The 27837-nt window shown below is 53.3% G+C and overlaps 1 protein-coding gene across 24 annotated transcripts in view; it reads left to right on the forward strand.

The window, feature by feature from the left end:
* Positions 1–27837, forward strand: part of NFASC (neurofascin) — a 179283-nt gene that overhangs the window by 107473 nt on the left and 43973 nt on the right. For 15 of the 24 annotated variants that reach the window (XR_012375769.1, XM_073884408.1, XM_073884410.1 and 12 more), the window contains 12 exons: positions 6007–6024; positions 6803–6908; positions 8640–8836; positions 9309–9431; positions 11816–11986; positions 16117–16167; positions 22187–22298; positions 22724–22908; positions 24218–24349; positions 26484–26627; positions 27230–27341; positions 27615–27781. Coding sequence is in view for 23 of the 24 variants with exons in the window: in XM_073884408.1 (XP_073740509.1) it covers positions 6007–6024; positions 6803–6908; positions 8640–8836; positions 9309–9431; positions 11816–11986; positions 16117–16167; positions 22187–22298; positions 22724–22908; positions 24218–24349; positions 26484–26627; positions 27230–27341; positions 27615–27781 (1518 nt within the window). In the remaining variant the exon portion in view is untranslated. The remainder of the gene's footprint in view (positions 1–6006; positions 6025–6802; positions 6909–8639; positions 8837–9308; positions 9432–11815; positions 11987–16116; positions 16168–22186; positions 22299–22723; positions 22909–24217; positions 24350–26483; positions 26628–27229; positions 27342–27614; positions 27782–27837) is intronic. The other 9 variants (XM_073884405.1, XM_073884421.1, XM_073884422.1 and 6 more) reach the window with 3 other exon arrangements.

A 27837-nucleotide genomic window follows, 5' to 3' on the forward strand; every position in this document is an offset into this window, starting at 1 on the left:
TGGAGGGGAGGGATGGTCAGGGGGAGTTAAGATCAGCTTTCAAAGAGGCTGGAGAGCGGGGTAGCGGTGGATTCTGGGTGCAGAGCTGGGTTTCCCTCCAAAGAATGGAGGCCGGCAGGCTTGTGTTTGGGACCGTGAGATGAATCGTGTAGCACAATCTCTGAGGACTGTGGCTGAGCCGAGGCTTGCGCTGTCTGGAGCCTGCTGAGCAGGACCGGAGGTGGCAGGGTTTGCAAGTCTGTGTGTCGCTCAGGAGTTCTTCCCTCTGCTCCCCTCCCACGGCCCTCTGCAGTCTTGACTTGCCCATCAACGTGGAGCTTCCAAGGACCCAGTGTAGCAGATAGTTATTTGCCTTTCTAATATCTGAGCTGGACCCTTGGGCTGTCTTGGCTGGACTGAATCAGGGTGGATGGCCTGGGGAGGGTTGGGGAAGAGAATTATTCTGCAAAAGACTGGGTCTAAATGAAACATTAAAAAAGAGCTCCACTATAATGCCACTGTGGGAAAACCAGGCACTGATTTCTCGTGTTTGTTTTCAGCTCTCCCATGGCAAAGTTGGGAAGTAAAACCTGTGTCATTCTGTGTCCCACGGTGGGGGTGTTATTTGGCCATCAGAATCATCAGGCAAGGGGCTTAGGATGCTGATCTAATAGCCCCATCTCTAGCAGCCATATCTGTTGTTATGTTCAGAAGGGGCCCATGGACTGGCAGCCCCGTTCCTTTGCCCCGCATTTAGATGTGTACCACCTTTGCCATAATTCTGGCTCTTCCATCAGAATGTCTTGGCATTCCAGTGCTCTGATGTGGGCATACCACCTCTGTCGCCTGTTCCCTGCTTCCAGAAATAGATGGGACCCACATGATGCCAACCCTGACTTGGGCTCTATCCAGGTGACAGATGTCTGGGGAGGGTTGGGAGAGTGATACAGCCTCCAAGGAGTACCCACCGAGCTCTCCTAAGCCAGGGCCTGGGGCCTGGAGTTAGCCCAGTTTGGAGAAGAGTTGCACATACTTCAACCCCGTCCCGCCCAACCCTACCAATAATAGCTGCCAAGAGGAGTAGGCACTTCTGGGTAAGAGAAGACTAGCAGAAACTATAAGTTGGACCCAGAACCAAGATGGTCAAGGCCCCTGCTGCCCTCCCAACAGCCCCGAGTGTGTGTGTGTGTGTGTGTGTGTGTGTGTGTGTACACGCATGTGTATGCATGTGTGTGTGTATTCAGTGGGAAGGGGCGGTGTCGTGAAAGGAACTGTTCCCATGGAGACCATCTGTGCTGCTAACTCAAAGAAGAGTGTCTCATTAACAATCCCAGGCAGACAATCTAATAAGGAGCACGATAAGGCCATGTCCCTGGAGAGGAGAGGGTGTGCCGAGGAAATTGGGTTATCAAGGAAGTGGTGAAGGCTCATTTCTCTTCTGCTGCTTCTCCTCACTCATTCACCTGCCACTTTGATCCCTTGGGCTAGTGGGTGAGGGGTTCCTCCAAGATGAACTTATAAATAGATGGCTTTGACCTCTCTGTTAGGAATCTGGATTTCTAAAGCGCTGTTGGGACCGTGGGCAGGTGACCCAGCAGTGGGTGTCTCCAAAGTACCGCATGTGGGGCAGAGAGCTGCAGGTGCCCTGACCTCCCCAGCACCATCTCCGCATCTCCTCAGTGTCCATGAGGAGGGAGGCCCCCGGAGAGTCTCCACTTCTGGAATTGTCGTCAGGGACACGGAGACCCTACACAGCAAATGGGTGCTGGATTCATGAATAGATCCTGGGTCTCTTGACCTGCCACCAGGTTGGCACTCAACACACCGCACCCTGACCTCCATTAATCCTGCCTTCTTTTAGTTCTTGGAATCACCAGGGTAGCAGCTGCTGTGTGCCCGGCCGAGAGCTAAGTGCGTTAGGAGCATCTCCTGTGATTCTCACAGTGAATCCTTTGCTGACAGGTTAGAAAATGGAGGTACCACTCTCCAGCACTTAAGTGGTAGGGCCGGCGCATGGCCACAGCCCCTCTCTGAATGAGGAAGGGGATCCTTTTGTGACACCATGTCTGATTCCCCGGCTCTGTCACAGCAGGAAACCCATGAGGGCTTCCCAGAGCAAGTGTATCTGAGGTGGCTGCAGGCACAGTGGCCATGGCGACCTCTCCAGAATGGGTCTGCTACAGCTGAACGCAAGACAAGAGAAGGCCAGCCCTTCAGAGGGGACCCAGTGGCCCTGGGAAGAAGTCCTCTTCAGCCAGCTTTTCCCCTCCTGCGGGCCCAAGCATGACAGGCACCCTCCGCCCAAGTTACCTGAGCCCATCCTTCCCTCTTACCCTGGGCTGAGGCCCAGGGGGCTGGGCTGGGGAAAGATCACACATTCTTTTTCCTTTCCCCCTCAGAGTTACTGAGGTATTTATTGATATACAACCTATGTAAGTGTAAGGTGGACAGCTTGGTGATTTGCTACACATATGTATTGTGAAATGATTGCCACATGGGTTAGTTTACCCATCCACCCCATCCCATAATTACCTTGTGCGTGCAGTGACAGCTTGGAAGATCTACTCTCGGAACAGCTCTCAAGTGTACAGTACAGTATGCTGTGCGTTCAGCCCCCGGAACATGGCCGTCTTACAGCTGGACGTTTGTACCCCTTCACCAGCATCTCCCCGCTTCCCCCCACGCCCCAGCCCCTGACAACCAGCATTCCACTGCTTCTTTGAGTTTGACTTTTTTAGATTCTACATATAGTGAGAACATACCAGAGCTTTCTCTGACTTAATTTCACTTAGCATGACGTCCTCAAGGCCTACCCATGTTGTCACAAAAGGCAAGAGAGATATCTACAGTGTTCCCTGCAGCATTATTCATGATCGCCCAGGTGTGGGGCAAGTGAAGATCAGGCACCCAAAACTTTCTGTGTGTGTTGCCCGGGAGCGGCTGAGGGGGCTGAGGCTGGAGGCTGGAGACTGCCCTGTCAGGGGCGCCCTTCCACTCGCCTGCCCCTTCAGGGGGCAGTATCTGTGCCTTGAGGACTGGGGCATTGCTTCTGCTCTGGGGAGTTTGGGCCCCGCAGGCTTCCTGGAACAGCCCCAGGCTGTGACACAATCCCTCATTGAAACACCAGCCTCCAGCCCCTGCTGCTTGGCCAACAGAGTCACACGCACCCACCCCCCTGCCCACCCCAAGGAGAACAACATGACCTTTGAAGAAAGCAAAGGGTCACCTCATCAACAAGAGCGGGTCTGCCAAAAAGTGAGTCTGCTGGCAGCTCGCCCCTCCGTCCCCCTCCCCACATCAAGGGACTCGGCCTTTTTCTCCTAGGAACCCACAGAGGAGACACATTTTGTCCTCACTCTCATTCCAAATTGTGCTGCAAGATGACCTCAACACACACACACACACACACACACACACACACACACACACACACACACACATTCACTCACACTCCATCCTCCAGGGACCGGTGCCAGGGGCTGTGGATATCAGCCAGGGAAAGAGAAGACATGCAGGCATACAGAAACCTTACAGATGGGGCAGGCCTCTGCCTTACCCGCTGCAGAGCTCATTGGAAAATTTTTCCCTCCCCCTCGGAAGCCACAAGAGCAGACTCATTTTCCGCTTGACATCAGCAGCAAGTTTTGTAGATGGGGAGAAGGGCGGGTGGCATGACATGGGGTTTGCGGGGTGTCACAGGACAAGGTAGGTTGCCCTTACCCCCAAGCAGGCAGTCCTCACTGTCATCTCCCTGTGCTGGCTTGTCTTCTGGGTTGGTTGAATCTCTGTAATAAATTCCTTGGTGACACAACAGTGGTTGCAGATGTCATGACCTCTTTAGGGAAGTAGACTCTCAAGAGGCCCCTGGACTGATTTCATCGTGGGGTTGGGGACAGCATCCGGCCGGCTCTGAGAGTCTCCACTCCCCCTTACTCACCTTTGTCTGGAATGTCAAGGAGAAGAGCGTGCTGGGGCCCCACCTGGCCAACCCACCTCTCTGGCCAAGGATAGATTCGTAAAAAGAGCTCTGGACCAGACTACAGAAGAGCTGGTTCTCATTCCAGTTCTGCAGCAAATTTCCTATGTGACCTTAACCAAGTGACTTCCCTTCCAAGAATCTGAGATTCCCTGGATAATGTCTAGGGCTCTTTCCATTGAGCCAGCCCTTGATTTTATAAGAGAGGCTTGAAGGCCATGTGGGCAAAATACAGCCTCGGCCAGGGCAAGGTCAGAGCCCTCCACTGTGCGTGGGGCCCCGAGAAGCATCAACTCTGTCTTGAGATGAAGAAACTGCAGGCCTGGGTTGGTGGTCCAAAGGAGAAGGTCAGTGTCAGCCCTGCTTCTCCTGAAAATGACCCCTTCTCCCCACCTGCCCTCCATGCCCAACTACACTGGCTTTCCAGAATTAACCTTTCTTGGGCCCCTGGCCGGAAAATCTTATATGGGTGAAGATGCCACTGTGGGGCTCTCCAGGGAGCATGTGTTCAGAAACCACAGATTTCTGCTTTTCCCCGGGACTTTTCATTTCTTTTTGTTTCCTGCCAAGGCTGCACCCAGGCAAATGGTAAAGCAGATAAAATTACTTTCCGGTGCCCCAGCAGGCCACACAACCCTGGCCCACTTGAAAGAATTATTCCGGACCTTTTAGTGTGTCTTACTCAAGACTTTGACTTACTGACAGCGTGCATAGCAGGGAACCCCTTCCTGCCACACTCAGCCTCTCCTCCCTGATGTCTGTCTTCTCTTTTGGGATTCTTCCGGCACCTCTTGGTCCTGCCTTAACTCTGCCTTCTCCACGCTGCCCCCTCTCTGGGCCCCTAAGCTCCTCTTCCATCTCCTCAGCCATCTCATGGTGGCTGAGTCAGGAAGCTTCGAGGTCACCTGGGCTCACCCGCAGCCTCTGCTTTCCCCTGAAAAAGCCTGCGACACCAACACGTCCCTGATGTCAGCGCCAACGTGGAAGAAGCTTGGCATATGACTTCATGCTAGAGCCATAAAGAAAAGACCTCTTACAAAGTTACAGAAACACTTGTTCTCTTTTCTGCAAATTTTAAACCAAGGCCGCCCTTCCCAGAAAGTTCATTACCATCGAAAGTCCTGCTGTGCGAAGCGTGGTACCCAGACCACCAGCATCAGCACCACCTGGCTGCTTGTCAGAAATGTAGGATCTGCTCAGTTAGAACCTGCATTCTAACTAGACCCGCCCCTCAGGTGATTCATATACTTGTCAGAGTGTGAGAAGCCCGACCTCAAATAGACTCATACCTGTGCACAGGCCCGTGCAGGTCTCAGGTGAGGGATGGGGGAGATTTGTGCTACCTGCCTCTTTATCTCTTCCATAAAAAGCGCAGAAAGGAGTGGTGGGCTCCGCTTCATCCCTGCAGTTGTTTGGAAGAAGGATTTCTGTAGGGCAATGTACTTCTGCCATGAGCAGAGCCACAGTGATTCATCGGTCCCTAGAATTTTCCAAAGGGTAGGCAAGAAGGTGCTTGCATGTGTGACAGAGAGGAAGGTGTGGTGGGAGGAGTGAAGCCTGTGGACCATGCTTGGGGCCCTTGGGGCTTTGCTCTGAAGCCCTGGTTCAGATCTGCTGCCGCCCAGGCTTCTCAGCCCCACACCTCTGGCCAGGGAGCCCACTTTCCTCAGCAGCATCTAGAAGGATGGGCAGCATCTTCAGAGCCCAGTCTCTTTCAAGCAGCCTTGTCACTTTTCATATTTGGACTTCCCTTGGTGACATAATTTGGTCAGAGGCTGGTCTTTCTGCTCAGCTGCATGGTTTGAACTCCCTGTGGAGGTGTCACCTCCTCCACAAAGCACTCGCTGGGTCTGTCCCCTCTCTGTGTGGCTGTCCCACTGAGCTCTGCCACCGGGAGCAGAGAGCCCAGGCGCCGCGCCCTGCCCAGGCCGGCCTCAGCATTCTCCCTGCAGGCTGGGGCGTCAGCAACCCGGGTGAGCAGTCATGTGCAATAACCTATAACCAATGTCTTCTTTTCTCCCCTCGAAATGCTAACCCACCGGAACTAACAGCAAGCATTCAGAATGAGCGTAAGTCCCCCGGGCACCTCTCTGCACTCGTGCCTCTGGGAGGTAGGCGGGCAGCAAGGAGGGGCGGGAGAAGGCCAAGTGAGGAGAGACGGTGGGAGGGGGGGTGGATTAACCGCCTCTCCACCCTGCCTGCTGGGGCTTCTTGATACCGGAGCCCCTGTAGTGCGGCCCCTTGCCACACGGGGAGGGAAGGGGCTCACCCCGAGCACCCTGTTGCTGGGAACGGCAGAAGAGCAGGTGGGTAAGAAGGGCCGCGACTCCCCATGCTCTGGTGGCCTGCGCAGGAGCACCATGAACATTGGAGGTGGGGGCCAAGAGAGGAGCTAGCTCTTTGGCATGCAGACAAGTCCCTGGGGACGTAAGCCTCTGAGCTCCAGCCTCACCGCAGTTTGGCCATCCTTTGACTCTCCACGGGCTCAGAACCATCCTGGCCACTGGGTTCTGGAAAGGAGCTGCTTTGTGTTCCTTGATCCATTCAGTAAATGTATCTCAAGGACTCTTGTGCACCAAGCATTTACTAAGCATTGGGATATAAGAATGGGTAAAACAGAAGTTTCTCATAGGGATTCCATGAGATCTTAAAGGGATTCTTCTTATGCTCAGTCCTTAACATAACTCCCTTTCCAGCGGCCCGGTTTAAGGAGCTGGGTCCCTGGCATGGGGCACTGCCCACCCCCTGCTTGCCTGCTTGACACATGGCTCCGGAAGCTCTTCATTTCAGCCATTCCCCAAGCCAGGGCCCTGAAGCCCTGACCACCCTCTGTTTGTGCTGTTGCAGTATCCCAGCCCCCAACCATCACCAAGCAGTCAGTGAAGGACCACATCGTGGATCCCCGCGATAACATCTTGATTGAGTGTGAAGCAAAGGGGAACCCTGCCCCCAGGTGAGTGCGCTGGCAGGTAAATCCAAGCCCCCCCTACCAACCCCTGCAAAGAGTGCAGGTATTGAAGAGGTGTTGAAACCACGTCCTGGCCCTGGCTCTGAGCATAGTTGAAGCAGCTGGAAAATTAAAATTATCCAGCAGACATCTCTTGGATACCTACCTGGTGGAAAGTACAATTCAGAGAACTAAGACATTTAGCTGATGAGGAGACTGGGATCCAGAAATCTGAAGTGGCTTAAGGTCACACCACGAAGCCAGGACTAGATATTAAGTTTCCTGACTGTCGGTGTCACACATTCTTTCCAATGCCTTATGTCCCCAACACCCTGCCCCCCATTCCTAGCTTATAGGAAGTTCCTCTTGCTGGCTAACTTGAGTCTTCCATTCTGAGCACATCTCGGCTTGTGAGCACATCAGCATCAAATGAAGCGTCAGCAGACAAGAGCTGAAGGCCTGCAGTGTGCAGGCTGAGTGCGATGTTGCTCCTCACTGTCTCGTTAGAGCACCTCGCTGCCCTTCACAGGCGGACCCATGTCCTCGTGAAGAGGAAGTGAAATGGAAGGACAGAGATATTATGTACTTTTGCCAAGGTCACCCAGCTTGAAAGGGGGCAGAGCCTGGATTTAAACCCAGACCTCTGATGGCACCCTGCCCGCCCCCCACCCCAGGCCAGTTTGTTTCTACCAAACAAAAGACACTGGAGATCTAGAGATTGTTCTGCTATTTGTCCCCCACCTTTGAAGCAGCATCCACAGGCTGGACCGTTCAGACCAGACATGACAGGACCCCATGCTGGGCATCTGTCAGGAAAAACGAGGCAGGGTGGAACCTCGGGTATGTGGCAGCCTCCTTCTGCCCACCCCCCGCCCAGTTTGCATGAGCCTGAGAACAAGCAGGGCCTCTCTCATCCAGGCTGGAAGAAGCAGGGTCACCTGGGAGGGTCAGGCAGCGCATAGATGGCCTTCTGAAGTTTGGTCCTTTCCACCGTGGTTCTTTTGCAGGGACAATGATTCCATGACACTGAGCAGCCACTACTGCGCCAGCTTCTTTTAAGGTTATGTCCTGGGCAGGTGCAGATGTATCCCCCACCTCCAGAAGCAAAGGGAGATTCTAGTCTCTTCACCTCTGGGATCTTTTGAAGGCTGCTGGTTCTTTCAAAGCTGCCCCTCCTGGGCTATAATGTGCAGCCACTGCTTTATACTCCGCACCCACTGAGCAGAGCACAGATAACCTGAGCCATTGCCCTTTGGCTTTAGAGTCAGCTCTCAAACAAGGAGACAGGAGGACCAGAGCTAACTCCCTAATATGTTTGGCTCTGGTGAAATATGAATTTGGGTTTCATTCGTAGTCAGAGGTTGAGATGCCCTGGGGTGGAAGCTGAGCTGACTCTGGATTTGTAAAAAACTCAAATTCCCTGCCTGCTCCTGCAAAGAGCATAAACCCCCAGTGGCTGTTTGGGTACCTATCACAGCCATGACTCCCAGCCTTTGCTGGCTAAAAGCTCTAATGTCAGGAGCCTGCCCCCAGAGTTTCACCTGTGGCTGTGACCTGGGACTCTGCATTTTATCTGGCTTCCCAGCCAGTTCTGCCACTTAGCCAGGGTGGTATGGAGGTGTGGTTATGGGACTGGGCCAGGGACCGGGGCCCTGAGGTGCTCACCTGGAACCCAGAGCCCACCATGTTCTTCCATATTGTCCCTGCTTCTCCCCCTCCCCCCGCCACTGCCCACAGCTTCCACTGGACTCGAAACAGCAGGTTCTTCAACATCGCCAAGGACCCCCGGGTGTCAATGAGGAGGCGATCTGGGACCCTGGTGATCGACTTCCGCAGTGGGGGGCGGCCCGAGGAATATGAGGGGGAATACCAGTGCTTTGCCCGCAACAAATTTGGCACAGCCCTATCCAATAGGATCCGTCTGCAGGTGTCCAGTGAGTAGCACACGGTGGGACTGGCATGCCTTGCTCCTGGGTGCATGGCGGTGGGGGGGGGGGGATGGAGGATCATTCCAGAAGGGCCGCCCCGGTCCTTGGCCAATGGGTGCCTTGGTGCCCTGCATGTCCTGCCTGCTTTTCTGCCCCTGGGCAGGAGCACATCTCTCCCTGCTCAAAAAGATTCCTTGGAAAGGAGGCTTCCAAGCCAGAGTCTTGAACAACTTCACTGGTACTCTGGGCATAGGAGGAGAGGAAGGAGAGGAGCCTTTGGAGAAGTGTATCTGTTTAGACAGAAGGCCTCTCCTCTCTTGCTGCACCTGGCCTAGACTCACGGGCCCTCTTCGCCCGCTCCCTTGTTCTCCTGTTTGCCCTTCTGCCTTTCTTCCTTGTATGCCTGCCTGTAGCCGAGCTCCTTGCTCCTTGCCCTCCATCACCCTCACTTCATGATCTTCCGTCTGATTCTCCCCAGAGTCTCCCCTGTGGCCCAAGGAAAACCTAGACCCTGTCGTGGTTCAAGAAGGCGCTCCCTTGACGCTCCAGTGCAACCCCCCACCCGGACTTCCATCCCCAGTCATCTTCTGGATGAGCAGCTGTAAGTCTTGGGGGCCTGGCGTTTGATTTCTGCTTTCATCTTAGGGAGTGGGGCCAGTGTACTAAATAGGAGGGGCTTGCCCAAGGTTGGAAGACGTCGACTTGTGAGAAGCAGGTGTAAGGGGGCCTCGTGGCTGAGAACACATCAAGAGGTGGCTCAGGCTCATTTCCTAGCCCAGCTGCTGTTAGCTGTGTGGTCCTGAGCAAGTTGTGTAACATCTCTGGGCCTCAGTTTGCTTTTCTGGAAAAAAATAGGGCTAATAATTGTACTTATCTAATAGGATCATTATAAGGATCGACGAGTTAATACATCCAAAGTGCTTATAACAGAACCAGACACACAGTAAGTTTGTGACGATGAAGAAGAAAAGCAAGAGAAAAGAAAAGAGGAGGAAGGCGGGTTGACACCAAGCCTCCTTGAATTCAATCTTTGGTCCGTCTGGACTTACTAAGTGCTGCCCTGCTAGGACAGAGGGGCACAGGGATGAAACCTTTGATGAAGGAGCGACAGGGAGACAGGATGTTTGTAGCAGGGGGACAGAGTATCATCACTGAGAGCTTGTCCTGTTTCATTTTGGACATTTGGAGATTCATTTAACCACTCTGGACCTCAGTTTCTTCCCATGTTTTCCAATTAAAGTAAGTGGGGGCGTGTTATAAAGGGGCCTAGAGCATTGCTAGCTGTCTGTGTCTTCCTGGCTTCCCCTCCCCCTCCTCCATACTTGCCCCCCGCCCCCACCCCCACCCCCGGTCTCTCCATCCATCGGTCAGTCTATAGATCTGCCTGCCTGCTTAGCATCCATCATCCGTCCATCCCTGAGTTTTTGCCAGCCTGTTTCCAAAAGAGGCAGGGTTGTGAGCTGTTTTGCAGAGAGGGTGTGGCTTTGTGCTCACCCATTGTCTCTCTGTCATCTCAGTGCAAGTGCTTGGGAAGGTCTGCCTGGCCACAGGCTGGAGTGCTGGTTGATTCGCTAACTCTTCAGACTCTCTCGTCCCTGCATCACACCTGTCACCGGCTTCTGTCCAAGCTGTGTCCTGAGCAGATCTCATGCCCCTCCTCTTTCCATCATCACTGGCATCTCCCCAGTGTAGGCCACCATCAGCTTTTCCCTGGGTGGCAGTAATCATCCATAACTGGCCTCCCCGGTCTTTCTAAAAACATACATCTGATCGTTTCATTCATATGCTCCCCGCCCTTTACTGGCTCCTCCATCACCTCGGACAAAGTCCACACTTCTTTCCCTTCCTGATCTAGTTCCCTCTGCCTCCCTGGCCTTTCTCCTACCCCTGCCCCAGCTGCATGCTCTTAACCTTTAGCACCCGCTGTTCCTGCTGCTTGGAAACCTCCTAGGGCCCCTGTCTCTTCTGCCTGGTGTCATGGAGCCCCCAAGGTGGAGCTTAGGGCCCCCTGGCAGGGACTCGGTGCTCCTCTCTCAGCTCATCCCCTTCCCACTCACCACACTGCATAGCAACGATTTATCTACCGTCTCTTCTAGGCTGCAGGCTCCTTGAGGGCAGGAACTGTCTTACTCATTTCTCTTTCACCAGTCCCGGGCACAGTGCCTGGCTCACAGTAGGCCTGCAGGAAATCTTTGATAATAAGTCATTTGAAGAACTGCCCAGCCCATCATTGGAAAGATGACATCATTAACTTTGCACTTTACGAAATGGTAACTTAATAAACCGTTGTGGTGGATGGGAAGGAGTTAGCAATTAATAGTCAGCCTGACAAATATGCTTTTACAAGTCGAATAACCTGCAGACCTGGTCATTTGAATTGACATCTGATGCTTCAAAAATCATAGATAATGTAGTCCGCATCCACTGCCCCTCCCATGATGTCATTAATTCTAAAAAGCACCATTTTCATCTTTTAACATCTCTAAAAGTAGAAAGCATCCTAAAATTGATGGTGTGCATCATTGATTAGTATGTATCTTACAATTATAATTGGCAGTGCTTTTCCCTTTCCTGGTGGGAGTGAGGGCTTAAAAAAGAAAACAAGTGAATTTGACTCCTGACTTGGGGAGCATCTGAAGGATTGGGTCCCCTCCCTCCGGTTCAGGGCCAGTCGGAGCTTTCGTGATGCGAACAGGAGCTAGAAAAGACTGGTCCCGGAGCATGGGCGTGGTGGGCAGGCGGGTCCGAATCTAAATCCTCCTGTTCTCTCATTGCTTTTGCAACCTAGGACAAGTTAAACCCATTGCTTTCTTGTCTGTAAAATGGGAATAAGCCCTCCCTCAGAGTTGAGAGGATGAGAGGGAATCGGGTTCTACTCCTGGCCCCACCTGGCGCTCTGTTGGTGCTCAGTCGCCAGACCGATCACAACTGGCACTCCTGTTACCGTGACCGCTAATCTCCGTCGGTACCTCTGCTTCCTTACAGCCATGGAGCCCATCACCCAAGACAAGCGCGTCTCTCAGGGCCATAACGGCGACCTGTATTTCTCTAACGTGATGCTGCAGGACATGCAGACAGACTACAGCTGCAACGCGCGCTTCCACTTTACGCACACCATCCAGCAGAAGAATGCCTTCACCCTCAAGGTCCTCACCAGTAAGTGCAGGTCCCAGCCCGGGGCTGGGAGCCGGGGGCGGAAGCCCACGGAGCCCGAGGAGCCCCAGGTACCTGGGTCTGGGGGCAGCCTTGTCCCCGAGGCTGACCCAGAAATCCTTCCAGCTTATGAGGCCTGAGCTCCTTCAGCGGCTCTGAAACCACCTCACTTGATTCTGAAGCCTTGAGTTAAACTTGGTCCTACTCTGAGTCAATGCCTCTCAAGCTTCGGGGGCAGTCCGAATCACCTGGCCCACAGGGCAGCCATCCCCAGCCCAGCCCGAGCCTGCCTCCACGGCCCTGGCTCCGTGACCTCCCTCTGCTCTCCGGGTGCTCGGGACACACAGCAGCACTGCTTTGAGTGGTCATCTAGTCCCTGCCTGGTAGTCTGTACTTCTAGAAACAAAGCCACAGGACAGACTATCCGCCTTAGCAGGGACCCCAACACGAACTGTGTTTGATGCCAGACCACATGGGATGACTACATTTGCAAGCTGGAGGTCTATGTTCTTGTTTTATTTGTTTTCGTTTTTATTTCTGTATTCTGTTTGGCTGGTACCAAAGGGGTCAGCACTGCCTCACCCAGGATAGCGTGGGTGGCCCCGCAGAGGAGAGAAGCGAGTAGTCAGTTCCCAGACACGTTTCTTGCTGGGGCCCCACCGACCTGGAGCTCTGGCTGCAAGTCCTCAGCCTGCCTAGGACATTGAATTCCAGGGGGCTGTGTTCGTCTGCACCGTGGATTTGTAACAGGCCTTCTCTGGAGGAGCCCCCCACCCCCAAAAGACCTTGGTCTGTGTGACTCAGCTGTGGATGCTGTTTTCCACACCGGGGACAGTGGTGGTTGTGGGGGAAGCCAGGCAAAGAACCTTATGTGGGTGCTGACAGCTGCCCCGGGTTGGAGACGAGGGCCTGAACCCCGCTTTCCCGAGCCCACACGCCTCCCAGGGGGCGTCAGGGAGAGGCCAAGGGAGCTTGCTCCTCCCTCAGGACAGCGGGGGGCCTGGTCCTCTTTCCTCAGCCGCCGCTGCCAGTGATGGAAGCAGGTGGTGCTGAGAACCCCAGCCCCACACTCTGTCTCCACCTGGCTTTGAGGTGGACCCACAGGAAGCAGTTTCCTTCTTGTTCTCCTTCTCCTGTGTGGGAGTTCTTCCTCTCCTTCTCATTGTCTTCTCTTTGCTTTCTCACTCCCTTCCTCTCTATTTCCCTCCCGCCTTCTTCCTTGCCTCTTTCCGCCTCTCATCATCTCTCTCTCTCTCGGACCCCCACCTACCCTCCTCCAGCACCCCCGCTCCTGCAGCTCCCCACACACTGTTCCAAGTTGGAGTCGGGCTGCCCACAGTTTGCTGACCAACAGGATGGCTGGAAAACCCGGGATAAGCCCCCACATGCTCCTGGCAGTAGACCCAGCTTCAGTCTACTTTGCTGCCCCCTCGCTGGCCTTCCTATTCCAGACCCAGGCCCAGAGGGGACCCTTGGAGAAGAAAGTTGGGTTGTCTGAAGTGTCTCAGTTCATGTCAGGAGCGGTCGCCGACCAGCTGGCTGAGCTACGGAGGACAGAGTGGTCTGCCCAGGACCTCAGAGTGGCCTCCGGAGCCAGGACGGGGTGACAGCATGGGGCAGTGAGGGCAGCGGGAGCATCGAGCAGGATGCTCACTGAGCCGATCCCTGGATGGTCCTCAGTGCCATCACCTGGCTTCCTCTGCCTGCCCAGTGCGATGCTTAAAGTCAGACTCCTGTTTGGGGACTGAGTCAGGTGACCTTCTGTGGTCCTGGGCAGAAGCCCTCAAGATCACACAGGGTAGAGGCAGGGAGATGGAGGTGCTAAAGAGCCTTTCTCTGTGGAATTAGGCATAGAGATTTTTAGCAACATTTAGAAGTTGGGCTTTCCAGAAACATCCTTTTCTCTACCAGAGGAGGTAAGGGCTGTTTGTTTCTGCTTCATTTCTGAGTCCCCTACTCCACTGAAAACTCTTTCCACCAAATGCCAAGAACCGCCCCCCCCCCGCCCCGGTGATGGGAACAGAGCCCTGTCTGCCTCCTGGAGTTCTCCCAGGGGCAGCTTTGGCCAGGAGCAAGTTCTGGGCATCTGAGCCAGCCCAGAATTGGGTACAGTTGCTTAAAATAGCACAGTTGTGCTCTCTTTGCTTTCCTGCCTAGAGAGGACACAGGCTCTTTCTTGTACCTTCAGAACCAGGTCTGGGGGTGGGAGGAAAAACAGCCAAGCTGGGACAGCTTCCAAGTCTCTCCTCACCGCGGGTTTCCGTCACAGTTTGCCTCTTAGGGAAAGACACCAATCTCATCATGGCTGATTGTGCGTTACCTACATTTAAGGAAGGGCAGGGGGGAAAGATATCTAATACAAAACGCTGGGCGATCTGAAACCATTTTTTAAAATTTGTTTTGGGATGCAGTCAAAGACAAACGGAGTCAGCCTCACAGAGGGGTGATGTGCCTGTCCCACTTTGCCCATGCCAGAACAGGTCCCTTTGGTGACCATGGTGAGGGAGAAGGAGTCTCTCCTGAGGCAGACCATGGAGCACTAGCCCTACTTCCTCCTAATGTCTGCTATCTAAGTGGCACTCTTAGGAGTCAGAAAGTCTCCCTGAATTGCTCAGATGTGCTGCAGAATCCGCAAACTGTAAGATCAGTTCCAAACTTGGGTCACTTCTCTGGAAAGAGAGCAGTTCTATTTCACCTGGTGGCATGGGAGCTTAGGAGCATGAAGCCAGGGCCCTTTAAGCTGTGTGCCCCTGTCCTCCCCACAGAGAGGGATGTCCCCTCCTGAGTGCGTCCTCAGCCCCTCGTCCCTTCTGCCACCCTGCCTCTCCATTCCACTGCAGGTTGGTTCCCACACTTAGCACCGGACAAACCCAAGCTGACTTCCCAAACAGGCTCAGTCTTGCAACACACCCCACCTTAAGGGATAGTTCTGAATGATGCAAATCTCCCTACCAGGCTTTAAGCACATTTGGGAAGCAATACAGGTCCCAGCAAAGAGTGCACACAGCCTCTGCAATCCGTTTTAACAGGAGTTGATCTGTTTTCAAATATGCAAATATTCTGGCACAGCACCTCGCCTCCCTCAGGCGCTTGCTTGGACCGGGTCGGCTTCTCAAGGCTGTCTGCTTGGCTTCCAGTCAGCTGTACCGCCCCCCACCCCCTGTGGGTACCGTCAAAACTTGAACCCAGTAGCTGGACGCGGATGGCAGTAGAATGAAAAGCCTAGCCTTGGCGGGCTCAAGTGCCCTATTCCAAAACGTCTTTCACTGAGGATTAAATGCCCAGCAGTCTTAATTACCTAACATTGGAACCAAAGGCACCGGTCTGCTACTTAAGGAATGACTTCAGCCCAAGCCAGTCTAGGAGCTCTGAATCTCCAGCTTAGTCCATATGCTCTTTCTCTCCTGTCCCAGGCGCCCTTTCTGTTTCTGTTTCTGTTCCGAAAATCTGAACCGCAGCCTGGTTCTGTCTGCCTCCCTGGAGCACTCCCGACCTCCTCGGAAGGAGGACTTTCTGCCACCAGAGACATCGCACAGACCAGGGTGGTGCCCGCTGGTCAGGTGGGGGGGCCGGGGCGCTTGCCAAGGGTCCCTCTGTCCCTCCCTCTCAGCTGATGAACTATATCTCTTGGACTGTCTTCTCTCACTGACCTCCCACCTTTGCACCTTAGCTTCTGCCCAGGGAGGGCTTTGCACTTTTCCTCAGGGCTCACTCACACTCCTTTCTCTTTAGCTGCCCTGGGAGCTGGCCTGATCCAGAGTCCTGGGAACTGAGGATTTTGATGGGAAGTTGTTCAAAAGACGGCTACGGGATGCCACTAATCCTTATCTCATTTGTTTGAAATACAGTAGGATCAAGCCATTAAAGGTCAAGCCTAATTTTTTTCATTAAAAAGAAATTTCTTTTATTATTGCCTTTTTTTGCAGGATTTAACCTTTTCTTCCCTTTTTTGGGCTGTTTTATGTTGCTTGTTCTTCACCAAGCCCATTTCCTTTCCAAATATGCTGTGTCTTTCCTTTGCAAAATCCCCGGTTGTTTTCTGCGGCTTTGCATTTCTGTTGTTCTCTCCCTATTTATGCCTCCATGAGCTGTCCGTGGCCTCCTGTTTGCTCACCCTCTTTTGTTTATTGCAGACAACCCCTATAATGACTCGTCCTTAAGAAACCACCCTGACATGTATAGTGGTGAGTCGCCGCGGTAACCTTGGGAGTAACCTTGCCTGTCCTAACCCCAGTTTGCCTAACTTGACTGATACCGTGTCTCATTAACTCACGCTGGGTGGCAGGGCTGACAGTCGGCCAGACCAGGGTGCCAAGAGGCCCCCTTCCGGACACTGCTCTCCGGGAGGACGGTGTGGCCAGTGTGGGAGTTTGAGGTAACTCACGTGGTGCTCCGGTTTCTGGGAACATGCAAGCTGCCAGTTGCTGAAATCTGGACAGGTTGGCCAGACCAGGGTAGGACTCCAAAAGAGCTTCTTAGAGGATCCTGTAGAAACGTAGGAATCTGTGGTGGATGGATGGAGAATATCCGAGGAGAGGGGAGTCTGCACAGTGAGGAGGAAACAGGGAGTCTGGTTCCTGTTAGCGGTTTAAAGGATGCAGAGAGCTTTGTGATATAGTTAGTTAACCTGTACATGTCTGGAAGTGACCTGCCTACCTTGTAATCTAGGCTTAGTTACTTGAGGGTACCATTTCACCAGCCCCATGTCTCTTTAAAATCCTTCTGGAAAAAATGAGTAAGCGTCCAGCTCTGAGTTCTCTTTGAAGGTAAGTGTAAATGCAGGTGGGCCATGCCTGGTCTCTGTTGCCTGGGCTGCTTCTCTCCTCCCGCGGCGTGTGCAAATCCAGTGCCCAGCTGTCCACACACTTGGAACAGTTTCCGTGAGGCATATTTCTAACTCATCGCACAACTGGTTGCTCAGCTGATGAGTAGAGTAATTGGCTATTTCCACACCTGAGTCCCTGCCCCCCCACCATGGCTCAAGAATGTCTTGTTTTCCTTGAGCAGCCAAAGGGAACAGTCATTTGCTGGCTTTGGTGAGGCAGCTGGCCCCCATCATCAGTTATGCCTCGGAAGCTGAGGCTGCAGGTCCCCAGGGCCAGCATTGTGGCCTCCAATAGATAGGAAGTGTCTGCATTGTGATGTGCTAATATAAACAATGATTGGTGTCTGGGGTGGGGGAAGGGAAGAGGGAGGGAGAGCCCCAGAGAGAGGCAAAGGCTCTAACTTGGCATCAAGCCCCTAGAGCCACACTGAGATTATGCCAAAGAGATTTACTGCGCAAGGAGGCAGGGGATCTTTGTTGGATTCGGGGGCGTTGTTTGTTTTCAAAATAATGGGGCCAACCACCACTGTGTCAAGAGCCCCAGAGCGTTGGTGTGGAATGTGCCTTTCTCTAAATTGGATTTCAGGTAATCTATTATGGAAGTATTCTTGAAGCTAGAGTATATCAGAGCCAGAAGGTCCCGTAGAGACCATCTGGTCCAAGCGCCTCCTTTGTGTTAGATAAACCATTCAGGGGAACATGCATGTAGAATTGTTTTCTCAGTGGGATAAGTTTGAGTGATTCCAGCCACTTAAACTTTGTGGCCAGTGGTAGATGTGATTACAAGTGAATGACTGGGAGTTCTAAGAACCATCCAGGGCTATAAAACCCAGCAAAGCTCGCAAGAACTCACATGGAGATCGACCCCTTCTCCTCAATCCAGGGTAGAATGAATGGGGCTGACCCAAGCATGAAGCCAGCTGGAAGGGATATGAAGTCAAAGTGAGACACATGCTGAACAAAGGACAGCTAGGTTGAATGCTTCTAGAAAGAAACAGAAAGTGAGAAGGAAGGAAGATAAGGTCCTTCCTGAGTACGGGGCTGGACAGTGAGACACAAGGCAGTGAAAAATGCCCAGTGCATCTGTCTGCTTGGCTTTGAAATATGGCATGTCTCTTGTGGCAATAGGGCCACCCCATAACTACACTTTGTTCTAGTGATTTCTCCAGTGGTTTAGTATCCTTTGAACCTATGCCAGATGTCCCCTGACCTGCTGAGTGGCAGGGGGCAGCTGGTCTGAGATTGTAGCTTGCCACGTAGAATTCACCCAGCAAGGAGACAAGGAAGAGAAGAGTGGGCACTCTGAGGTAGACAGCCTCGGATTAAATGCAGGCTTCTGAGTGACCTTGGGCAAGTCATTTAGTGTGTGAAAACCTTAATCTCCTCATCTGTAAAATAGGTATATGACCTGCCCCGTAGTGTTGTCATGAAGAATAACCAGGATAATGCGCATCTGGTCGCTAGCATGGTGTCAGACACATCAATGATTAGTACGTGTTACTACAGTATTGGTATTGAAGGGAATGGTTTAGTGTTGACGGAAGTTAAGATGGACACAGAGAACTTGAAGAGAAGCCAAGGGGTTCAGCAAGCACCACTATGGGAAGAAAGTGTTGCGGAGAGAGGGATTTTAGGGCAGATTAGAAAAATGAAAGCTATTCAGATCCTCAGCTCTGCTGAGACCTGGATCAGAAAAAGCTCCAACTATCGCATGAGGGACTGGGGTTAGGCTTATGGAAGAGATTCCCTGACAGTGGAGGGTATCAGATGGTACTAGGCAGAGAGTTTTTCTTATATTCTGGGATTGTTTGGTCAGCCATTCCTGGAGCCAGAGAGGTGGATGAAATGCCACAGATCCAACCCCGGTTCTTGATTCTGAGGATGGAAAGCAGCAGATGTGGGACCCAGCTGCCCCTAGAAGCTGTGTTTGGCAAAGGTTCTCAGACGCATCCGATGGATTGGGCTCTCTTCCGCTAACCTACAGTGCTTAACAGAGGGGAGCAACTCAAGTTTTCGGCAGTCTTGAGCTTTCCTCTCATAGGAGTGGATTAAGACATTTTTTCATTGGCCCTTTAAAGCCAAGGTGGCTGAGGCAGTGTCATATCTTGATGTCTCCCTGCTGCCCAGATTCCCCTGGAAACCCATGATCCCACTCATGAGCCAGGGAGAGCAGGAAAGGGCAGACAGTCCTTGGGCTAGAGGTCAGAGGGGCCCACGTGGGAAGCTCTTTCTGAATCCACCGACGTGAGCTTTGGTATCAGGGTTCTGAGTTTGATCCGATATTAGGTCCAACCTCAGCCCTGAAGATCAGGGAGAATAAGAGCAGCATCATGAGGCTGGACAGGCTGAATCCCCATCTCTAAGAGGGTGGGTGAGATCGTATGACCCTAGGAGACTGTCATCCTCTACCATGCACAGTCCTAGAGAGGAATCACCTTTGTCTTAGAGATTCTTCCTGGATCTCCTTCTCCAGGGAAAGAAATCAGCCACCTTCCCTTGGGAGCAGTGGCCCCCAGAGCCACCAGCTGGATTGTCCTTCATCAATTTTCATGTAAATCCCTCCTGTTGCAGCTGACCACAGTTCTTCATAACCTCCCCTTTGGGTTCAGCTTCTCATCCCTTAATGAAACCACGTGTCACCCTGACTCCTCTTCAAGCTTTCCATGGCCTTAAGAATCCAGTTGAAATGCCTTTGGAACCTCTTAATTCCTAGCCCAGCTTCTCTCTCCAGCTTGGGCCTTAGAAACCAAGGAGGGATGGGATCTTAGCCGAGTGGAAGAGGTTCACCAGAGCAGCTCAACAAGATACTATGTCTTTTTCCTTCACCTCTTTTACCCTTGGATTTGGGTTTTCTTTGGTTTGATACTCCCAAAGCTGACTGTCAGAAGGAGGGACCGATGGGGTAGCCATATTTAAAGAGGGGAGATAGTATAACTATCAGAGTGCACGCTTTGGTGCCAAATGGTCCAGAATCCAAAACATAACTGGCCTGTGACCTTGCCAAGTCTGTGGATTTCCTTGAGCCTCAGTTCCCTCTGCTGAAAATGGAGGTGGTACCCCGAAGGTTTGTTGTGAGGATTAAGCATGACTATGATATCTAGAGAGGGCTATAGCACAGGCTTGGCCCCTCATGAATGCCCACCAAATGGTGGCCCTGATTATTACCTCTGACTTTTAGGATGCTCTTCCCTATATTTTTGAACTTTGGCTTGTTTCCCAGGACCTTCTCTTCCTTTGGGATAATTCTATGGTTGCTAGCCCACATCCTACAAGTGAAGTATTGCTGTAACCTTTTTATAGTCACAGCGACAGCATGTCAAGGCCCCCACAGCGAGACTCAGCTCGTTTCTCCTCCTTCCCATACTTGGTGCTTTGCTGGTCAAGTGCGCTCACGCTGCTGCCTGCTATGGTGTGAATTAAATGTCCATGGGGTCGCAGGTTGGTTTCTGCAGATTCCCTCACTTCGTGGAAGGAGAATGCCAGCCGGGCTGGGACCTCTTCATGTAGTCCCAGCGTTCCCAGCACTCATTCAGAGTCACCAGCCTAATACCAGAGCCTCCTGCCCTGAAATACCCTTCTCCTCATAGTTCCCTTGACCTTGTGTTGTCTGGACTGTTTTGGTGATTCCATGATAACGGGTGGGAGGAAGCTGCTGCTTTGGTATCAGGCTTCCTTGGTACTGAGAGCTGGCTGCTACAAGGGTCATAGACGGTAACCGATTAACCACATAATGGATTAACCCGGTCAGTAGCCACTGGTGTATATGTGTGTGCTGGTGGGACACATGAGGACATCTACAGAAAGAGAAATAACACATGGGGTACACTTTCGCCTTCTTTTTTGTTCCCTTCTCCCCTTGAATTCATTCATCCCACAACACTTATGGAACGCTTGCTGTATGTGCCACGCGTTGTGCCGGCTGCCTCACTAACCCCGCGTACGTCTCATCATTTCTTCCCCTGACGAAAGCATAAAATAGACCCCAGCTCTATGAAACGCACTCCCCGATGGCTAATGGAGAGAAGCTGAGTGCCTCTGAGACAGGAGCCCTGCTGATCCAGCCAGGCACCAGCCTATCCAACAAGCTCTTTTAGGAGACACCAGTGTCACAGAGACAAGAGTTCCCCTGCCACCCTGTCCTCACCGCCAGGACCCCTTAATGGCCCCCAGCCGGGAAGATGCCTTTGTCCCCACTCGAGTCATCTCTGACAGCTCCCAGCTCCTGGCAGCTCTGCCTGCCTTTCTCCTCTCGCTTCTCCAACTGAGCCTAAGACCCACTGCAGCCCTGGGTAGACTCAGCTTCTAGCTTTAACTCTTCTTGTTCATAACCCTACACCTTTGGGCAGGGGTGTCTCCTCCAGCTTCCCTTTGCTTTGGGGTTCCTGGTTGGAAAACCCCTGCTCTTCTCCCTTCTGCCTTACCTGTGTCCATAGAACTGTGCAAAGAGCTCCCCAGGAGAGGTGAGGCGCAGGTAAGGTGGGGTCCGCCGTGCTGGGGGTGTGCCCAGACTTGCATGACCCCGTCCACAGCCAAACAGCCACCCTGGCCGTGTCGACCTCTGTGAGCCACCTGGCCTTCAAACCCTGCGTGCATGGCACTGTTTGTGGACGTGGCTGCTCCAGCCTAGTTGAATTGTAGATCACCTCCCCCATCTCGGCTGCCACTTTCCACTCCCCCTCCCCCAGTCTCTCACATCCAATTAACACCCTCCTCCCAGCCCCCTTCCAGAGTCATTAGTGAAGAAGCAGAATGCTCTTGGCCCCAGAGTGATTTCCTGTCATCTCTGCTCATTCATTCTCTCCATGTCTTTGCTAAACCATTAATAATGTTGCCTGCATCTCTGACTGTTCATCTGGGTCTCTGTGGCTTCATCCCAGCTCCTTGTCTCCAGGGTCCCAAAGAGCAGGTTGTCTGTCCTGTGGCCCCGGTACGTGCCTTCTCATTCATACACTGCTGCTGAGACGGCCTCCCCGGGGGGCCACCACATTGGTCTCTGGGGTCCCAGCACAAGATGCTCAGGGAGTAAACTGCTCACTGCTCAGACAACCCCCTCCGCCTTTCCCAGGAAGGTGGGGTTTACTGAACCGGGCAGGAAGCTGGGCTCCTCTTGGCAGATCCTTTCAGATCTTAGAGCTGCTCACACACATGTGCCAATGGGGCCGGGGAGCCCCGCGCTTCCTAACATGCCTCTCTTAATGATGCCCTGGCTCTTGGGGGGGGGGGGCAGTTTCAGCTGGGAGGGTCTGGGACTTGGTGCCTCTGAGGGTAAGGGGGTAAGTAGGGGGCGTGATGACACTTCTTCCTAGCCTGACTGCTTGGGCCTAGCTGGGTCAGCTCTGGGCAGGAGGCTCATGAGAGCGTCTTCTATCCTATTTCAGCACGAGGAGTTGCAGAAAGAACACCCAGCTTCATGTATCCCCAGGGCACGGCGAGCAGTCAGATGGTGCTGCGTGGCATGGATCTCTTGCTGGAGTGCATCGCCTCCGGGGTGTACGTACAGCTTGCACCCCCACTCTGGTCCCTCCCCAGGAGGACGGGGCTGGGAATTCACGCAGGCTCTCTTCTTGCCACGGTGTGGGGAGGCAAAAAGAGACACAGACAGCCTCTAGCAAGGCCTTTGCAAAGCATCATCATTCCCATCCCGCTCTGGCTGTCTCTTTTATGGGTAACGGACCAGGAAGGGAGATAGGTAGGCGTCCCGCACGTGTGTTCACACCCCGTGTGACTTTACAGCAGCCCCTCGGGGCTCTATGGCCAAGCATCCCCTCTGTACAGGAGAGGGCCTCTCTCAGAGGACCTGCGTCCTTCTGGTTGCACGTACACTTCAAGGACGCCCGGGTGTCCCGGGCTCTGTAGAAGAAGAGCAGGGCCACAGTTGGTGCTAATCCCTATTTCCTGCTCGGTCTCTCTCCCAGCCCAACACCAGACATCGCGTGGTACAAGAAGGGTGGGGACCTCCCCTCTGATAAGGCCAAGTTTGAGAACTTTAACAAGGCTCTCCGTATCACCAACGTCTCCGAGGAAGACTCTGGGGAGTATTTCTGCCTGGCCTCCAACAAGATGGGCAGCATCCGGCACACGATCTCGGTGAGAGTAAAGGGTACGTTGTGTGTATTTCTCATTATGATGATTTTGCCAGCCCTACACGCCACAACCACCTTTCCCTCTGCGGGTGAGGGAGGGGCGGGGGGGAGTAAGGGAGAGCCGATAACACATGGGTTAGTGGCCATGGTGACCTGCCAGGGATAGTGTCACCCTCTGGATGTGAGTGTGTGTGTGCATGTGTGGGTGTGTGTGCACGCGCACGCACGGTGGGTATGAGGGGAAGGAGAGATCCACCCTGACCATCCCCCACCTCTCTGTGATGCCTGAGGCTCCCTCCGCAGGTGAATGTACCCCCGTGGGCCATTCGGATTTCATGCAGCACCTTTCCTTCTTCATTTTGCATTCCCGTTCACAGTGTGTCGTCTTAGCCCTGTCCTGTCTGTGTACTTGTGCATGGTTCTTTCTTAAAAATGGGGAGTTATCATGGCACAAATTATTTTTTTTTAAAAATCACTTCCCTCCCTCTGCAGCGCAGATGGCCCATGTGAGCTGTTGCCCGCAATAGAGCACGTGCCGTGATGGGTCCCGGCCGTGGGTGGTGGGGTACACCTGTCCCTTCTCAGCCTGGGGCTGACCAGATGATGGGGACGATGAGGTCTGATACCAAGTGCAAGAACTTTTGAAGCGCACGCTCCTTTGACCTTATGACTTTGGCTTCAACACTATACTCAAACCAGGGGTTCTTAACCCTTTTGGGAGTATCAAGATCTTTGAGAATCTGATCCACAGGAACTTCTCAGGAAAAAAAAAAATCCACATATCCACATATTCACAATTGGAAGGGATAGCCAGCTCTGCTCTAACCAAAGCCCAATGCCTAAGAATGACTATGAGGCCTTTTTCTCAATGGTCTGATGTCACAGCAATAGCAACGGAATACAGAGGGGCCAGCCCCGGGTGCTCTTTACCAACTGCCTCGGCTGTTGCCTTTGGGTGCCCATCGTGGACACCTGTGGGGCTCTAAAAGCATCCACTGCTCCAGCCTCCTCTGAGGATTCTGACTCAGTGGGCCTAAGACGGGCCCCAGTGTCCATGTTTGTTAAAAGCTCTTCAGAGGAGTCTAACAAGCAGCCCCAGTTTAGAACTATTCTGTGAACTCGAAATAGAGTGGGCAGCCTCTGTGGTGCCAAGCCAGCCAAAGGCAGGCTGGATGGAGTCATCCCGCGAGGATGACCCCTGGGCAGCTGGTGAGGGCCTGGAGCTGGCACTCAGGGGCTCCTGCCTTCCTAGCAGGAGCCGGTCTGCTGTCTCCTGCCTGCCCCGAGGCATCTAACTCGGCTGCCTGCGCTCTGCTTGTCTTCCAGCTGCTCCCTACTGGCTGGACGAACCCAAGAACCTTATCCTGGCTCCTGGGGAGGACGGGAGACTGGTGTGTCGAGCCAATGGGAACCCCAAGCCCACTGTCCAGTGGATGGTAAATGGGGAACCTCTGCAATGTAAGTAACAAGCCATTGTCCCACCTGACTCTGCTGCGTCTCCTGTCAGAGGCTCCAGGTCCCCATCCCTATGGGCCAGCCCCAGTTGTACCAGAATGAGGTTAAAGAATAGCCCCTTGGCCACTGCTTCTGGAGCAGCCCAACTCTTTGGACATCTCAAGAGGCGGGAAACCTGCCTCATTTGTGTGTGAGAACAGGAAATCTGTGCTTATGTTCCCATATTTAGGGAGCATAAAACTCCCTTGGGTTTTTCTTGAATCTTGCTTTCTGCCCTAAACAACCACACAGCTCAGTTCAAGGTCTGTGAAGAGCTGGCCTCTGAGTGGGGGTGGGGCGTGGAAGGTAGAGCAGAGCTCAGTAACCCAGGCCCCACTCTCTGCTGAGGGCAAAATGAGAGCCAGGCTGGATAGGAGGAAGAACTTCCCCCATGAGAGCAGAGATGCACTGATGCAGTTACTGGGTATGCCCAGATTTGGGGAAATTGAGTCCTGCCCTCTGGCTGGAGTAGGTGACTCCAGGGCCCCTTCTGGCCAGGGATCTCCGTCAGGTTTTCCCATCATAGTCTCTCTGGTTGCATGTACTTTATAAAATGTCCTTGTGGGTCTCTGTGAGAATACCATACACCTGCACGGTCTCCCTCCCAGTCTGTGCCCTTGCCCTGGGCACAAGCAGAGATAGGGACATTGCCTGCCCTCTGCTGTTCTCCCTGTCCCGACGGCACTTTGGGAACAAGGCCGACAAAGGCCCAGACTCCACAGCACCACTGAATAAATGCAGAGCTCAGGACTTGCAGCTGAGCCTTGGCCCTGGAAAGATCACCTGTCACTTTAGGGGAGTGGCCGAGAAGAAAGTTGGCTCCATGAGAATTGCCAGGGAAGGAGGCATTGAAGTTGCTGGCGCGGACTTCTTCATGCCTTTTTGCTGAGTGGGGACTTGGGGACGGATGATAAGGATGCTGCCCTCATCTTCATTTACCTCCTGCTGATTGCCCAGTTCCGGGCTCAGACTTGCTATCTGTGGAGTGGAGCCTCGGGGACCAGACCCGAGGTGGTCCTCTGCCCACCGCTGCTGTTGGTCTGAGCGATCCTGGATGTGTTCACAGACCATCCAAACCAAGTCACCTGGCTCAGTCCAGAAACCTTACAGAGGAAAGTCACCTTCCAGTGAAAGATGAAAAAAGTGGCGATTCTTTACATTTCTAAAAAACTTTATTTATACCGCTCGTTGTCATTCTTTTTAATAAAGCTCCTCGGAGTGGCAGAAGGATGGGAGTAATTCTCCCCCACTTGACAGATGAGGGAAATGAGACCCAGATTTATTGATTTGTCCCAGTCCCAGATTGACGTGTGAACAGGACTGAGACCCAACGGCCACTCTCCAGCCTCTGCTCTCTGCATCCCAAGCCATCCATGCTGGGAGAGCTGTGTGAGGAAATATTCTCTCTCAGTTTAGGACACATCTCTTGGGACGATCAGGTAGCTTTGGCAAATTTAAGGACTCATTCAGTTTCAACAGGCATTGGCTTAGGGGTCTCACTCTGTGAATGTTTGAAGAATGCTCTGCTCCGAGGATGGGAAGGTGGTAGGTCTCATCCAGTTGTATATTCCTTTGTCCTTTTCAAAACCTTTAAGTATAGGCACAGTCGATTAAAATAATAACAACAGTAGTAATCAGCGTGTGCCGGGCCTCTGCTGATGACTTTAGACATGCATTAAAATCTCAGGTTATCCTCATAAGAACCCTGCAAGGTGATATGTCATCCCCATTCTGCATACAACGATGCTGGAGTTCAGAGGAGCTGAATGACCCTGGCAGGTGATGTGGTTGGAATTCAAACCCCTTTCTGTTTCCACGGCTTATGCTCTCAACCACATCTGCCCATCTGTTACATAGGTCCAGCAGGAACTCACAGTCCCATTGGACAGACTGAGAAACAAACTCCGGTAGGTTTGACGATGGGCCTGAAGCCACACAGCTGGGCAGCAGTAGAGCCAGAAGCCGGGTCTCCTGGGAGCCACCCAGGGCGGCTGCTTCCACAGCACCCCAGTTGTCTTAGGGAGCCCTGGCCAGAGCCCCAAGTGCCCTCTGCCATGCTCTGCCCATTTCTCACGAGGAGCGTCTTTCCTGTCTGTAGCGGCACCACCCAACCCAAACCGTGAGGTGGCTGGGGACACCATTATCTTCCGGGACACCCAGATCAGCAGCAGGGCTGTGTACCAGTGCAACACCTCCAACGAGCATGGCTACCTGCTGGCCAACGCCTTCGTCAGCGTGCTCGGTGAGCCCTGGGGCTTGCTCCTGTCGTGGGGAGGTCAGCCAGGCTGGGAGGGGTAGGAGAGCGTGGGATGGAGGAAGCATGGAGACTGAAGATGAATTTGCCGGGGAGGGTAGGGAACTTCAGATCCATGGAGCTGGGTGTGCAGACGGTTAGTTCCATGTTGGATCATGTCTCCAGATGAGGGGGAGGGGCCTGTCTCACCCCCTCCGCATATCCAGGCCAACTCTGCCTGCGTTCTCAGTGGCCCTAGGATAGGAAGTGGTTCTGAGTACTAGGGTCACTCCTAGATCAGGGAGAGGGCGGGGGCAGCTCGGAGATGCCTTGGGGTTGTGGAGGAGCAGTTTCAGAACCCGCTAGGTGATCCGGGGAGACCCTTTGCAAAAGCTGGATTGCACGTAGGGTAGGTTGAGGGCAGACAGGTGAGCTTCCTCTTCCCTCCCCTAACCCTGGGAGGCTTCTTAAAGGAGGGAGGTTGATGGGGAAAGGGATGGGGCGCTTGGAAAGCTGCTGTGCTGCCAGGGCGCGTGGAAGCCCCAGCCAGGGTAGGGGGGTACTGGAGGAGGTAGGCTCCCCAGCCAAGGTCCGTTCTCCGGGAATTGCAGACGTGCCGCCCCGGATGCTGTCACCCCGGAACCAGCTCATTAGGGTGATCCTGTACAACCGGACACGGCTTGACTGCCCGTTCTTTGGGTCCCCCATCCCCACACTCCGATGGTAAGTTCCAGGAGACCAGCCCCACCCCCGGGAGTCCTCATTCCCCTCCGGCCCAAAATAGGTATTCAGCAAGACCAGGTAACCTTATAGGGTCGAACCTGGGAGAAAGTTGCCCGATCATCGAGGTCAGCCCCCTTACTGTGCAGAGACGAAAACTGAAGCCCAGAGAGGGCCAGAGACTTGCCAGGGCCACCCAGCAGTGGGAGGCAGACCCCTGCTCGAGGGGGCCGGTCCTCTCTCAGTGTGCTGTGTGTTCCGCTGCTCTGTTGTGAGGTTTAAGAACGGGCAGGGAAGTAACCTGGATGGTGGTAACTACCACGTCTACGAGAACGGCAGCCTGGAAATCAAGATGATCCGCAAAGAGGACCAAGGCATCTACACCTGTGTCGCCACCAACATCTTGGGCAAAGCTGAAAACCAGGTCCGCCTGGAGGTCAAAGGTAAAGGAGAGTTTCGCAGGGAGAGTGCGGGGTGGGACAGCCAAGGAAGCCATCTC

This window comes from Callorhinus ursinus, unplaced genomic scaffold (assembly GCF_003265705.2).
Source record: "Callorhinus ursinus isolate GAN/ISIS: 27379988/994484 unplaced genomic scaffold, GSC_fseal_2.0 scaffold57, whole genome shotgun sequence".
Taxonomy (NCBI): Eukaryota; Metazoa; Chordata; class Mammalia; order Carnivora; family Otariidae; genus Callorhinus; species Callorhinus ursinus.